The sequence below is a fragment of the Pezoporus occidentalis genome, unplaced genomic scaffold (assembly GCF_034315485.1).
Source record: "Pezoporus occidentalis ecotype Australia unplaced genomic scaffold, CSIRO_AGI_Poc_V1 ctg11, whole genome shotgun sequence".
Taxonomy (NCBI): domain Eukaryota; kingdom Metazoa; phylum Chordata; class Aves; order Psittaciformes; family Psittacidae; genus Pezoporus; species Pezoporus occidentalis.
Window position 1 is genome coordinate 7859369 of NW_026912886.1, and position 15512 is coordinate 7874880.

Consider the following 15512-nt stretch of genomic DNA (forward strand, 5'->3'; position numbering starts at 1 on the left):
ATATGATACTGGCTTTAAACTGATGAGAAAATGGCCCAAGTATGTGCAGTTTACACTGAAACAGGAAGCTGGTCTGGGTATTTAGGTTTTGTCTGAAATCTACAGAGAATTTTTATTCGCACTTCAATCTATGTCTAGCAATGTCCCTGCTTAATTTACTTTCTTTTTCACATGTTGTCATGTGGCAAAATGGTGAGAAAAGTTTTTTTAAAATAAGATAAAAGTAGAAATCCTAAAAAGGGAGAAAATCAGCAGCCCTCATCACTGTTTAGTCCATATATATATATATATATGTCAGTATTTAGGTACATGTGGGAAAGTGCTTATAAAATATTTTTGATAAATAGCCTGATTCTTCTGAGGCAGAGGTGAGGAGTTACTCAGTATGCTTTGGTGTTTTCAGGCTTCCCTGAGTCCTTGTGACAGCCTGCAAACTATTTTGCTTGGTACCTGAGTGGTACAGATCCACAGCCCAACCAGGTCTTGCTGTAATCAGCTTTTGAATATGAATTAGTGGCATCCACAAACAGTCTAGTATAAAGCAGAAATTAATAGTGTTTGACAGAAAGGAAAGGGAATTCAAAGGATGCTTCTGCTTGGGCTGGAGGTCATAATAATGTCCATACAGCTAAAGAAAACATCTAAAGGCAGCCTGGTTGCTTAGAAATAGCCAAACTACATTATCATCTGCAATGACATTGAAGTATCATTTCCAAGACTGTATCCATAGCAGATTGTCCTCAACAGTCCTGGGACTTTGTATGCAAGAGAGTCACCTTTTGGTGACACTTCATTTCTCTAGTCCACACTTTAAGGAGCAGCCAACATAGTTAATCAGCAAGGGAATAAAGAACAATGTGTTTTACATGCACATGCAATCCAGGGATCTGCTCCCTCTTACTTAAACCTGTGTGTCAGTGATTTCTGTCTAATGTTGCAGGTAATTTGTATGGTGATGGATATCTCTAACTATTACTACAGGTTAGTGCCTTTTTTGCATTCTTAAATGTTCAACATTAAAACATTCACTCAGTTGAGGGATGGAATTAGCTATGTTGTTTTTCTCTTCTTTGTTTTTCTTTTTGGTCACCTGCTACCTAGTCAGTGAAATACCAGCAGCTGGACACAGTTTCAGCTGTGAGACTCCTCCAGCTTTGTTTTTTTTCGGTAGGTTAGTTGCAGGGGTAAGAGTCCTGTTATATCCCTCCTCTGCAGGGTGTTTGGTAGAGAGCTGAATGGTGCCTTACTTAGTCAGGTACAACTTCAGGGTTAATCCGCTGCTGTTCTGGGGGAAAACCTGCAAGAGAAGGCAAGTGTTTAATGATGTCCCTCTCCCAGAACTTCCTAGAAATCCCCCTGTAAAGGGGAGAGTGAGCCTGGTCAGAGGCCCCAGCAAGGTTTGCCCAGCTGTGCATGCTGTGTGGGTTAGTCAGGGCACAGAGTGAAAAGTGAGCAAGTAAGATGGAACTCTGGGTGCAGCAAACAGGGAGCAACACCCCATGCTAACCATAAACGGGTCTCTGGATAATGAGCCACAGCCAAGTACCACAGAGCTGCAATTGCTCCCTGCCTCTGTGCAGCATGAGTCTGTCTGCATGCTCGGCCTGCTGTGGGTAAGCTGACTTTAGACTCGTCTCTCTTGTAGCATTTTGCTTGAATACCTGTATTTCTCCCCAGTAGAAAACTGCTTTTACTGGGATTTGCTGTTACTGCTGAAAACAAGCATGACTCTGTTTGGAAAAAGCTTTTGTAGTGAGGTTGTTTCAAGTGGTCTAGTGTCTTGTGTAGGAGACATCCTTTCTTTTTTTCTTCTCTCTCGAAAGGCCACATAACTTTTCCCATGTGAATCTCTGAAATAGACAGTTACTAACCTAGTTTCCTTTGAAAAGGATAATCACTTTAGGTCAGATTTTGAAGTTCTCAGCTCTCAGAACTTAAAAAAAAAAAGGTTGTTTCTTTTTGTACTCGAGGCTGTCAAAAAGTTCACATTCTGAAGATGTAATTTTTAATTGCTTATGCTGGCTGAGCAATAGTGAAGTGGTCTGCATGGGGGGTCTGAAGAGATGTCATGTGCATGGGATGATCCTGACCTCCTGAAATGACTCTCCCTAATGAATTTACAAGAGTGCAAGGAGATGGACAACTCTTCAGTTATTTTGCCAGATGGGTATACTTGTTGCGGTACTTAACTTAGGAGTGATTGTTCTGACTTGGTTAAATTCCTTGTAAAGCTAATGTGTGCACTGGATTCCTCTGAAACTCTCAGAAACCAGAAGTATAAACCAGATTAGGGCTGTGGGGAAATCTGTGTTTAGCACTTGGGGCATGTGAGAGATAACAGAAGGAGCGGCACTGCTCCTTGGTTACCTGCAGCTACTGAGTGTGAAGCCTTTCTGCAATGGGATAGGGAGTAAAGAACTGTGCCCTGGAGGTATATCAGGGAGACAAAGCGATGGCATTGCAGCTTATTTCAAGTGAGAGGAGGTTAAAAAGCCTTTGGACTGAGCATGAGGAACCCACTCAGGCACAGTAAGTGCAGACCCAGGAGGTCTTGCTAAGGCGAATATAAACCATGAGATCAGCCTCCCCCAGTTTATCAGATCTTCCCCCACCCCATCTGTTTGGAAGTCTCTCGTAAGTTTAAAGGATGTGTTTTAAAACTATTCTTCAGCTCCATTCCAAAACCATTTTGGTGACATTTTTTTTTCAGTGCTCATTGCTGTGACTGTGCTGCAGAGCCTGTCAACCCCTGCAGCACCCAGCTGTGCCAGCTGTAACCATAATTCACACAAACTGCCAAGTGCTGTTCTGCTTAATATGACACATTCTTCTGTGATAGCTGCAGTGCAGCCAGCCCTGGTGAACGTGTTGGGAAAGATGGTGCCCATGTGGGTAAGATTTATGTTTGTTAGGGCTGTGGTGAGTGAGCCTGCAAGTGCTGCCTTCCCCTTTTCAAAAACTCAGAAGATTTATCTCCCCAACACACCCGAAGTCCCCCCCCCCTTCTTTCTTTTTTTAATAGCTATCCCCTGAAAACTTACAGGATTTGGTTTCTCCAGCTGCCCTCAGTGTGGTTTCTCCTTATCTCTCCCCAAAGTTGTCATCTCCTCTTGCAGTTTGTGTGATGTTGCTCTTCCTGCTGCTCAGCTGGATGTGCAGACAGCTGTAAAATGGAGTTTACAAGACTCATGATCTATGAGCACTGTGCTATGGCACCACAGAGGTCGGATTCTTGTACCTTCCTCCTTACAGCTGTCTGCACGCAGAGCTGCATGCAGGCAAGTGGCAAGGAACACAACTTCCCTGATGGGCGCTTACAGAAACACGAATATGGTTGGAAAAATAGTGTGAATTATGAATGAAACATTACTCACAGAGCTTGATTGTAATGTAGGAACTGGATGTGAAGCATTCCTGGGAAAAGGGGTACATTTGGAGAGAGTGCTAAATTGCACAGCAATCTCTGGGCTATCTGGTGGTAAGGTATGCTTCTCTTGGTTAACTAAGGGTTCAGCTTTTTTACATATGTAAGGATACTGCCTTCCTCCACAGAAAGACCCAACATCAGGGAAGAGTACACAGTTAGATACAACTGAGTTATTTAAAGGTATTGGTTTGGCCCCAAGAAAGGAAATGTACTTGAGAATACAGCCAAGAGTTCTTAAGTATTCAGATGAGGTCCAGTTTCCTATATTACATTCAGACATGTTTGTAGGATCAAATTTTCAGATGCTTGAGCAATTTAAAAACATAAATCTTGCAGCTAGTATATGGGATTGTTTCCTATTGTGAATACATAATAAATTACTGCTCAGTACAACCATGGATGATGGATCTGTTCCTTAAATAATAAATTCAGCCCCTGTGAAAGCTATCTGTCTTGCAGGTGTACAGCCTGTCTTAAGGGGTAATTTTAAGGAGCTTTTCAGCTCCTGCTGCTGTCATACTGTAGGGATGAATTTCTAGCTTTGTATTTTGTTGTTCTCTTTGCCACTCTGTCACTTTCTGGGAAGGGTTAAGGATGCTGGCCCAGGAAGGAAGGCTGCTTGGCCACTAAAGCTACTGGTTAACTAGGAGCGGGCTGCTGGGCAGGAGGCAGTGGGGACCTGGGAGAGGGGAAATGGGGAGAGAGTCAGGGAGAGAAAGTCTGTGGTTTTGAAAGCCTCTTTTGGCTGAGTCTTCCTTCATTAGCCTGAACTCATATTTTAACTGCTGGCATAGGCTGACAAAGACTAGGAGCTCATCCTTCTAGCTTTGATAACCGAAGGAAACTGATCTACTGATGGAGGAGCAAAATAGCTTGTTTATTTTACTGATTTTCTGTTGCTTTTTCTTAGGGGATCCAGGCAGGCCACAGTGTGGTACAGGGTGTTATGGCATCAGGAATCAGTTCAGGAGTCTGAAGGATCCTGAGGCAGGGGTCACTCTTGGACTGAGCCAGAGGCTAACTAGCTAAGAGTGGGGATCCGATACCCTTGAGAAGCAGAGAGACAGCAGGCTGTAGGGTGTAGGAATGTGGTATACCACCCCACCTAAGAGGGATAGGCTTTCTATCGGGAGGACCAGTTCTTATCCTTGGTTTAGTAAATGACAAACTGAAAGGACAGCATACTGAATTAATGTAAGTTAGCTAAAATACTTAGGAAGAGAGAAGAGAAAATTCTCCAGGAGGGGAACAGCTAATTCTCTATGGTCACAGCTGGCTGCGTGGCACTGTGTATCCAGATAGATAATCCTGCTTGTGAAGCACAGGATAATTATAGTGGAGTGGGTGGGGACAACAGTGCTTTGTTCCTCCCTTCCCCACAAATTTTGGCTGACTTGAGGCAAGGCCAGGCAGTGGCAGCTGTTCGAGGCTGCTTTGGCAGCAGCAACTCACAGAGCACTCCTTCTTCCCACTGAGCTCTGGGGTTGGCACTGCTGGATAAGCTGGGTGTTACAGTGCAGCCTCCAGCATCCCGTGAGTGCTGTGTTCCCCAGCAGTGTAGGGCTCTCAGTCTCAGGGATTGGAAAGACAAGGCTTTGGTGGTCTCCTCTAGGTGGGTGAGGTCTTGGATACTTGGGTACTTAGAGGAGGAAAAGGCATGAAGAAGCAGGAGGGACTAAGAAATATGAGAAAAGGAGACAAATCTTTAGGGTAGGATGGGGTTAGGAAAGACTTCTACATTGTGGGACAGCAAAGAGGGTAATTGAGGTGGAAGGAAGATACAGTGAGAAGGGGATTACGTTTTTCTCCCAGAAATAGTGTGTCTATCCTTCAGCCCACTAAGCAGTACCGAGTGTGATGTGTAACCTACAGCTGTGAAAGCCATTTTGACACCAGTTATGATGGTGAAGTTTGTACATACATGAAGTATCTGAGCTTTCGACTTGAATGTGTTTGGTGCCAGAGTTGAAAAAGTTGCTGACTTGCACTGTCTTGAAGGCCCTGATTTCCAAGTAGGCCCTGATTTCCAATTGTCTGTGTTCTGCAATTGCAATTACACAACAGCAGCAAAGCAGACATCCTGCCAGGCCTCCAGAGCAGCACTTCTGACAGTTGCTTTAGGGTTTTTCAGGACATCAGGAAAGTGATGCAGAAAAATAAACCCATTGTACTTCTGTACATCCCAGGAGGTGGGGGATGATCTGTCCCAGGACAGATATTGCACATCTCGCATAACCTCAAAATGCCCAGTTCCAGTTGCTTATACACAAACAAGCAGATGTACCCTGGCCTGCTTATGGGGTGTAATGCTGATACTTACCTGTGGCTAAGGCAGAATACGGTCCCTGTTTTCTCTTCTAGACTATCTTACAATCATAGAACAGTTAGGGTTGGAAAGGACCTTAAGATCACCCAGTTCTAACCCCCTGCCATGGGCAGGGACACCTCACACTAAACCATGCCATCCAAGGCTCTGTCCAACCTGGCCTTGAACACCACCAGGAATGCAGCATTCGCAACTTCCCTGGCCAGCCCATTCCAGTGCCTCACCATCCTAACAGTAAAGATCTTGAGGCTGGAGAGACGAGCTCTGTCACAGCTTGTGTGTGTCAGTAGTTAGCAGTGTAGAGTCCATTCAGTTGTTTGTGTGCTGGCACATTTTCCACAGTTCCTCCTCCCCATTGCCTCCTTTGCTGGCCTATAGACCAGCAGGATTGCCCAACTTTTCAGGAGGCCAAAAGACACATTTGGAACATACAGCTGACCTGGGGAGAGAAGAAATTAAACCAATGTAATCTGTATTAAGATTGCTGCCTTGTGTTGACAGGGTTGCAGGCACACTTAAGCTGCCATTGCTGAACATTTTTTCAAAGCACACTGATACTTGTTGCTCATACAGGTGTTAAGTCTATCATTTCTTCTGCATAGTTCTGGCCCTCAGTGTCTTGGCCAGTGAAATATTATCAGAACTGGATTTTGGCACCAAACATTTTTTCCAGGCCTTCTTACACATTTTTGTGTCGTTGGACAAGAATGAACTGTCCCAGTACTCTTGTATGAACTCGGTGTGTGCAACAGGAAATGGCTAAGGGCTGGGTGAAATGGATGCATGCTGCTGATACATCAACAGGGAAGTTTTGCTTATGAAATTTGGTGGCAGGTAGCAGACATGGGGAGCAGTGAGGAAGATCCTGGAGTCAGTGCGGTTTTCAGTCTTTTGTCAGAAATGCAGGATCCAGGGTAATTTTTCTGTGGGATAGATGGGGAAGTGGCTGAATATTGTAATTTTCAGTCCTTTTAAAATTTTAAGCTTACCTATTTGTTCTCTAAATACTTTGATCTCCCACAGCACGCATTGCTCTACGGACCAAACTGATAACGTTCATTCCAAGCTCTTTCCTAGCCTTCTTTTTCTTCAGTTGTGAATGAAATTCAACCTTATTCTCCATAAATAACCTTTCTCATTCCCCAGCTGTCTCCTAGAGCTAGTTCTCTTCTGACCTCTCACTTACTGACTCTGTACTGACCTTGCACTTCCCCCACAGCCCTAGTCTGCCAGTGTCTACGCTCCTATTCTTCCTCTGCTATTTTGCATTATTTCTTTTTCTTTTTTTTTTTTTTAATAGGGCCCAGCATTTCCTGAGCTGCAGTTTAGTAAATAAGCTTGAACAACCCCCTTTATTCACAGAGCTCACATAGTGTAGTGACAAACGACTACCATTGGCAACGATTTTGATGTTTTCCCCCTTCTCTCTGATCTAGGCTGTGGGTAAATCTATACTTTCAATTGTATTTTTCTATAGTAATAAAAACCAGCACCAGTGTTTTCAAATTGAAGAGAAACAAGCCAATGCCTGTGCCCGTGTCTTGTTCAAATAGAAATTTTTGTCTTTCATTGCGTTTTCATCAGTGTAGCAACAACTCCAGTGATTTCTCAGTGCCTTTTATTAAACTGCTAAGGGGTTCTTCAGACATTTTGTGCTCACCTCATCCTCCCATTCAAGGCAGTGTGAGTTCTCATCTGAAAAACTTGCAAATGGAAGTTTTTTATATTTAAGCTGTAGGTTGAACTAATCAGAAATTATCTGATAATCTGAAATAATCAGTCTAGGGTTAGTTGTAGAAAAACTTTCAAAAAAGAGCAAAGAGGTCGTGCACATGATATCTATGTGTACCCTTTGTTGTTTTGTCATGCTATTATAACGTAATGTTGAACAAAGCATTTCTCCCCCTTTCCCCAGTACTTGTTTGTCTGTCATTTGGATACGCTGAAGTATTGGTTGAATAGGAATTTGTTTGCTTCTAAAGTGGAAAGCAGACATGTTTTAAATACTGATATTTTTTGAAATGACACCATGAAATGTACACTTCATCTTTGTGTAGCTGCAAATCCAACCCATTTATTTTACAAAGTAGAAAGCTTAACTCTAGGTGTCAGCACTGCAAACTGAAACTGGAGCTCTGAAAATGAAGTTTTGCCGTCTCCGACTCCTCCGGTGCCACCAGAAATCAAGTGCAAAGCAGTTTTGCTGATAGATCCTTAAGGGTAAAGAAGAGGAGAGCCCACACTTGTGGTTAATGGCACAAGTAAGAATTCCAGTATTCTCTTCTCACTCGGCTTCTTTCTAGCTGCACTTAAGTGGGTTCTTATTAATGGGATCTAGTAAATAACGTTTAACATAAAGGAAAGAATGAGGACAAGATCTCTCTCCAAACAGTGCCCACTGTTTAAAGCAGTCATGTTAAGACTTTCCCTTCTTTTTTAAGTGCTTATCTTAAGTGGGTATCGAAAGTGATGAGAGAGGAAAGGAAGCCAATGTCTTTTCTGGTTCTAAGAGGCTATATAGATCATCTAAATTAGTGGGGTGGATGAAGTTTACGTGACTAGTGCTTATACTTGAAACTGCACTGTGGCAGAGACATAGAGGAAGGAAAGACTTGATTTTCCAGCCTTTAACACTAGCGATTATGACGAGTGAATAAAAGCATTTTGACAGTGCAAGTACTGTGGTTATCCTGAAAAAACACATTTCTCAAAAGCACTGACATTTGGCTTTGCAACTCCTAAAGCCTGTAAGGTGTTCTCATTGGCATTGACTGATGCTCTTATGTGTAGGAGTGAAGAGCTGCTTTTTGCCATTCTTGCTATCTATAGTCTAGAATCATAGAATCAACTAGGTTGAAAAAGACTGTTTAGATCATTGAGTTCAACCATTACCCCAGGACTGCCAACCCCACCACTAAATCATGTCACTGAGGGCAAACTGATTTCCTCTCAAGACTTCCCATCATGGCTGCCTCTCATGATCTCCACTGACAGCCACCTCTCATCTGCTTCCCATAGTGGTCCACTCTGTACAGTTGCCACCCCTACCTGTTGTGGCCACCCCTCACTCCCTACGGCTTCCCCTGTTCTCCCCTCATGATCTACCCTCATGGCTGCCCCTCAAACTTCATGGACACCCTACTCTCCCCTCATGATCTTCCCTCATAGCCCACCACAACCCTCAGGGCTGCCCCTCCTCTCCCCTCACTATCTTCCCTTATGGCCACCCCTCTGCTTCCCTCATGACCTTCCCTTACAGCCACCCCTCAGCTGTCATAGTTGCCCCTCTTCTCCCCTCATGATCTTCCCTCATGGCGGCCCCTCAAACTTCATGGCCACCCCTCCTCTCCCTTCATGATCTTCCCTCATGGCCACCCCTCCTCTCCCTTCATGATCTTCCCTCATGGCCACCCCTCCTCTCCCTTCATGATCTTCCCTCATGGCCACCCGTCCTCTCCCTTCATAATCTTCCCTCATGGCTGCCCCTCAAACTTCATGGCCACCCCTCCTCTCCCTTCATGATCTTCCCTCATGGCCACCCCTCCTCTCTCTTCATGATCTTCCCTCATGGCTGCCCCTCAAACTTCATGGCCACCCATCCTCTCTCCTCACGATCTTCCCTCATGGCTGCCCCTCCTCTCCCCTCATGATCTTCCCTCATGGCCACCCCTCCTCTTCCCTCATGATCTTCCCTCATGGCCACCCCTCCTCTTCCCTCATGATCTTCCCTCATGGCAGCCCCTCACACTTCATGGCTGCCTTTCCTCTCCCCTCATGAAATTCCCTCACAGCCACCCTTCACGGCCACCCCTGCTCTCCCCTCATGATTTTCCACGTCCAAGTGGAGCCCAGTAACGAGAGGCGTCCCTCAGGGGTTGGCACTGGGGCCGATGCTGTTTAACATCTTTGTCGGCGACATAGACAAGTGGGGTTGAGTGTGCCCTCAGCAAGTTTGCCAACGACACCAAGCTGTGCGGTTCACCGTCATACCATCATTTATCTGCATCTTTTGCTTTTAATTATGATGGCGTTTGTCTTGTAGTTAAGCTACTGTTCAAAGGCTCTGAATGCACGGCAATGCTCACACCAAATTGGTTTCTTCTGAAACGCTGGTTTTGATAGGGGATCACAAAAGTGTTCACAGTACAAATTTGGAGTAATTTAAATAGTTTCCGCATGTGATAAATCATTTTTACCTCCTCAGGCACTGGAGCTTATTGACAGAAGTTGTGTCTCTGATATTTGGTTTTCTCCATGCTCCTAAATCCAAAGTTTGATTGGGTCCTCCCTAAAATGCTGTTGCCTCTGAGCTGTTCCTCAGCTAGTGAAAACAGAGTACCTTAGAGAAGCACGTGTGTGAGCCATTAGAGAGTAAAGGTTGGCAGAGCGACAAATGACATAGTAAAGAAAGTGAACGACCCATGTGGAACACAAGCAGGGCTCTTACAAGCCCCTCAGTCTGTGTGTGGTCTTTGGTAGAGTCAGGTGTTATACATCTGTCTGTCACCGACCCTGAGCTGGTACTTCTGAAACATGTACTGCCTATAGCAGTAACTTGTGTGGCACTGGGCATGGTATTTTAAAGGGATAAAAATACTCTGTTTTCTCTCTCACAGTATGTACAGACATCTCTGCTCACAACTCATCTGCATGATAAGGAAGTATAGCTACTTTCATATGAGATAGAAACAGAAAAAGTTTATTACATGTGCCAGAAAGAGTCTGTCTGCAATTCATTTTCCAAGCCTTAGGGTCTGTATCCCCCCACAGCACCATCTTCCCTTTCCAAAGTCTTTGTTTTCAATATTTTCAAAGAAGTTGGCACAGCCAGAGTTGAAGGTGATGGGAAATAGCAACTGATGCTGGGCTCTGGCTGTTTACAGTTCCTGCATCCTTACATGGTGGCAGGTTGCTGGCTTCTGCAGGTGGGCTCCCTGTGTGACCGTGTGCAGGGCAGCCGGGCTTCTGGTGCTGGGTTAAGAGTTCTACAGATGGATTTCGCTGTTGGGTTCAAGCGTCCCGAGGTGGCTGGCGTCGTGCAGTGACACGGGCCTTGCAGCCATGTGCAAATGCCCCTCATGGCCGCGGCGGAGACCAGGACCGGCGACTGGGGAACGGCGAGATGGGGGGGGGTCCGTCCTATACCCGGGGCGCTCCGGTGACAGCGCTGGCGGCGGTTTGAAGTTCACCCGCCCGAGCGCAGCCGCGCCGCTCCATTGGCCCTCGGCGGGTGATTTGCATTGACGCCAGCACCGGCCGGAGGTCAGCGCCGCCGGGTGCTTGTATTGGCTCCGCCGCTGTCAAGCGCGCGGGCGGGGGGCCACGAGGCGGGGCTGCCGCGGGGCGGGGGCTGCCTCGCTGCTGAGGAACATCAATAATAACAAGGTGAGCGCAGAGCGAGGGACGGCGGCTGCGAGGAGAGAGGCGTTTCCGTGCCGCAAGGGATGCAGGCACCACGGCCCTGGGAACTAGAGCTCTCGCCGCTGCAGCCCTTTCCGCCGGGATGGGACGCTAGGATCGTTTTCCTTCTACTTATCGCTCCTTTTATTTTTTCCTCCTGTTTTTCAATTTTTGATTTTTTTCCTCTTCGCCGTTTAGCATCGTTTCTCTGACCAAAAAAAAAAAAAAAAAAAAAAGAAATCCCCCCAACATGGAGGCCCTTTGATGCCTCCGGCAGCCGCGCCGGCTCATCCCGCGGCACTGAGAAACCCTCCGGGCTGTGTGCCCCGCTTCTCCGAGAGCCGCCCCCGGCACTCGGCCCGGGCGCTGAGGGGGTCTCCCCGCGGCCCGGTCCGCCCCTGCCCCGCGCCCCGCCGGCGGGATGCCGCTGCAGCCTGACGGGGGACTCTTCCTTCCGACGACGGGAACCTGAATGTCACCCCCGCGGCGGCCGCCCGCCCGCGACGGAGGCGGCGCGGGACATGCCCAGCGCGGCGTGAGGGGCGCAGCCGGCTCCTCGGCGCGGAGGGGCAATCTTCCATTATTCCTGTTATTCGCTTAAATTACTGGGTTTGGCCCCAAGGCACATCCCGGCACAGCGCCGAGCAGGACCGCGAGGTGTGAGCGCTGCTGCCCGGGAGCGCGGAGGACGCGGTGGGGAGCGGCCCCCGGCCCGTTCTCGGGTTAACCGGTCACGCCGTACAAGCCCCGGTGGAAAATGCGCCGTGCTCCGGACTAGAAAGGAGGAGATGGTGCAGTGCCCCCGGCCGCTCTGAGCCAAGAAGACGCTGGGGTGCGTGTTTTGGGGGGCTTGGGGGCTTCTTGTTATTTTTGCCCTTCGTCCCCCTTTTTTTTTCTTGCCTTGCTTTTTTTCCCCGGAGAAAACCCTAGCAAGATTCTCAGATGGCTTAGAAAAATGAATAATAATCTGTGAAAATATGAAGTAGACCAGTGCTTGATTTCACCCCTTCCCTTCAGCTCCCCAGCCCACTGCTGAGATTGAGATAAAAGGACCCGTTTCCTGGAGGACGAGGAGAACAGACACGTTTTTGGTGTGTAAAAGGGACCGATGGCAATGCTTCAGAGTGTAGCAGAGACCCAGGGAAGAGGTTCAACCTGTTAACAAAAAATTAAGCAGGGGGAAAATACCAACGGGAAGGAAAGATATATATGTATATTCATATATATATATACCCAACTTAGAAGTATTCCCCAGGTGGCCACAAAGCATGGGCTGTGTTCCAAGCACCAACCTCTCTGACAGCAGAGTGATCTGTCACAGTAGCAGTGAGTCTGAAGAGTGCAATTCCCCTCACCAGACCAACACAACCATGTCTCAACAGCAGCAAGGCAACCCCGTCCCAGGATTATTCATTAAATGCTACAACACATCCACTTATGAGGCAAGGACTAATTCCTCTAAGAAAAACAAGAGAGAGAACAGCCAGAGCATGGAGGCAGAGGTCGAGACCAGCAGATCCAGTGTTAAGGTAAAAAGAGTGCTAAACATAAACACTGTTTCTCTCAGAACAGGAGCTGGCTGTAGTGAACTAACCCAAGGAGTCTCCCTGCTGAAGTGGTATGTTGCGGGGAAGCTCTTTCTGGCTTGAGCGATTACTTTCATTTAGAAAACGAACCAGTCTCCTGAAACGACTTTATAGATGTACCCAGTTCTCTTTCTTGATTCCACAAAATGCGTTTTCCTAATGTTGGGAAGGAAATAATTGTAGTTGTCCTCGTCAATTGTTAGAACCAAAGGCACGGGTCTTGGTTCTGAACCCGGAGGTCCCCGTCCGTCTGTCTGTCCGTGGTGGGACTCCGCCATGCATGGGAGCTGCACTGCTACTGTGTTCTTTGTGTGTGTTTGTACTGGATTGTCCAGTGTTGCTGTTCGTGCTTGTCCTGTTTGGAAGCGGAGGCAAATCGCAGTCTGAGGCATCTGCTAGCCCGGCTGATCGGTTTGCATCCCTCTGCCATTCAGAAAGTTGAAAGGAGAGAGGCAGAGGTTTTTGCTCTGGGTACTGATTTACATTAACAACTTGTTGACCTTGTCTGTTGCTGCAGATAGTGTGTTTTTGGGAGGTTTTTTTGAGTGTGCTAGCGTGTGTAGAGATGCAACCCAAGGCTGTATGAATGCGCTAGCCACATGCTAAAAAATATTGTAATTTGTGATTTTGTTTTTTTTAGTTTTAACTGAGAGAGTGGTGTGCAGTGCTTGCTTCTCTGTTTACTTTCTATTGATGGCCTGTTTATGTATGAGCTGTACTTTAGATCCTAACGCCGTAGGTTTTCACTATCCTATATTTTTGCTTTTTTTTTTGGGGGGGGGGGGGATGAACTATATTTTGTAAAAATAAGTAATTGCAAATATAAAAAGTAAAATGTAGTAGCCCAGGGGATATTATATAACATGTCTGATCTGCTTTGGGTTACTGTGGCAAGAACTGAGATACACATGCCGTAAATACAAGATACAGGCTTAAGATGCAGGCAAGAACTAGCAAAATGTCAAGCGTTTTGTGGACTCACAGGAGCTAATGGTCTGTAGTTTTCTTAGGATTTTTACATGCTCATTAAGATGGCTTCTGGAGTATTGACCTGGAATAATTTTCTTAAGTTATGTGGTTTATTTTCTTCTATTGTTATGTGAATTTATTAATTTCAGTTCATAGGACTTTAAAAGAAGTCTAGAAATTGAGAAGAAACTTTGTTGGTAGTGAGTTGGAGGAGGAATTAAAATACCTAAGGTAGAACATGAAGGTGAATGGTGTTACATTAAACTACATTTTTGTGTTAATAACGTACAGAAAAGTGAACTTTATGGCCCTGTTTGCACATGATAGACATGCTTATGGCATGTTTAATATGATAACCATATTAAAGACATTTAATTTGTCATCAGAATCCTGACAGTAGTTTTGCTAGTTAATTAATTTAATTCTGAATATAACTCACATTACAGAATCTAAACCAAAAATATTCTTAAAATTTATATTCTGTGAATTTGTCTTCTGTGTGCTTGCTTATGGGTTAAAAAACAACTCCAAAACCTGTTTCCAGAGGCACTCATGGGAAGTGGTCTTAATTTTGTTAAATTTTGCTGTTTGATTTCAAGAACTCTGTAAAAATTCTTGTTCCTAAGTTTGGATAATTCAGCCAGATGCTATAGGGTGATGCTGATTTTTATGCAGACTGTACTCTCATTGGCAGTCATGCTGATTTTTATCACTCTGTCGTATTTTCTGCCCTTGTCATCACTTCAAGCACATTGCTGTGAAATGATGGGTTTTGAGAAGTGAGAATGGAATTCTGTTTGTGCTCAGCTGAATACAGAATCTGTTGGAGCCATCACATCTGTCTGATTTTCATGTGCAAAATCCTATAATACTCTTTAGAGCTATAAAGCAACATGGTATTTCATTCTCTGTTTTTATCATTAGTGTGTATAATATGATCAGATTTAGAGTTCTTAGTGTCCTGGATAATGGCGTTGTCTCAGGGGTCGTGCTGGAGGAGAGGGCTGTGCTGTCACAGAGAGCAGATTTCATAGGACACTGAACTTGTTTGGAAAGAAACGGAGTTTGATGAGCACATTGACAGTAATCGACAGGAGCCTGAAATTCCTGAAGCCAAAAGGAGCATTGGGCAGGACCTTGTGCTGTTTTGGAGTTAAAAGGATTTTTGATTTGAAGAAGAACTGTAAGAATTAGGGCACTACTAGGAACCATTGCTATGCTTCACTGTGCTTGTAGTACACCCTTTATGGCCCCTGGGATACCCTCACACGAACACAAGATGCTTTTGTGCTTTGAGCAGTGGTCATGTCATCAGAATATGTGTGACTAGCCAGTAACCTGCCTGAATGGCATTTGCACTTGGTGTCAGAGCGCTTTGATTGAAATTCATTCACAGTCTTTTGTAGTGTATGTGCACAGATTAAAGCCAAGAGTCCTGTGTTAGAACTAAAAACAAAACTTGCCCCATGTGTACATTTCATATTTTCATTTTGGCTGGCATTAGCTTATTAAGTTTATTAAAATATATATAATAGTGCAACAACTTTTATTGAATTTGGTGTTTAGCTATAGTGAATGTTTTTCAAGTCAGAAGGTATCATAAAAAGAAATAACTCATGCTAATTGTAAAATGGCATTACATGTATTGCTAATTAGCCCCAGACCTATTCTGGCTTTATGTTTGTCTTATTTTAATCTTTCTTCTGGTCAAGATGATTTTCTGGGTGTGTGGTGTGAGCATACTGTATTTTGTGATTTGCATCAGTTTACAAACTCTAGCTTAAAAAGTTACGTGCTCTTCCCT

General features: G+C 45.3%; 1 protein-coding gene across 7 annotated transcripts in view; it reads left to right on the plus strand.

Moving 5' to 3' along the window:
• Nucleotides 1–11144: 11144 nt before the first annotated feature.
• PDE8A (phosphodiesterase 8A) overlaps nucleotides 11145–15512 on the plus strand; it is a 122564-nt gene continuing 118196 nt past the window's right edge. For 2 of the 7 annotated variants that reach the window (XM_062629436.1, XM_062629446.1), the window contains exon 1: nucleotides 11145–12682. In XM_062629436.1, the coding sequence (XP_062485420.1) occupies nucleotides 12422–12682 (261 nt within the window). In that variant the 5' untranslated portion in view covers nucleotides 11145–12421. The remainder of the gene's footprint in view (nucleotides 12683–15512) is intronic. The other 5 variants (XM_062629477.1, XM_062629470.1, XM_062629455.1 and 2 more) reach the window with 5 other exon arrangements.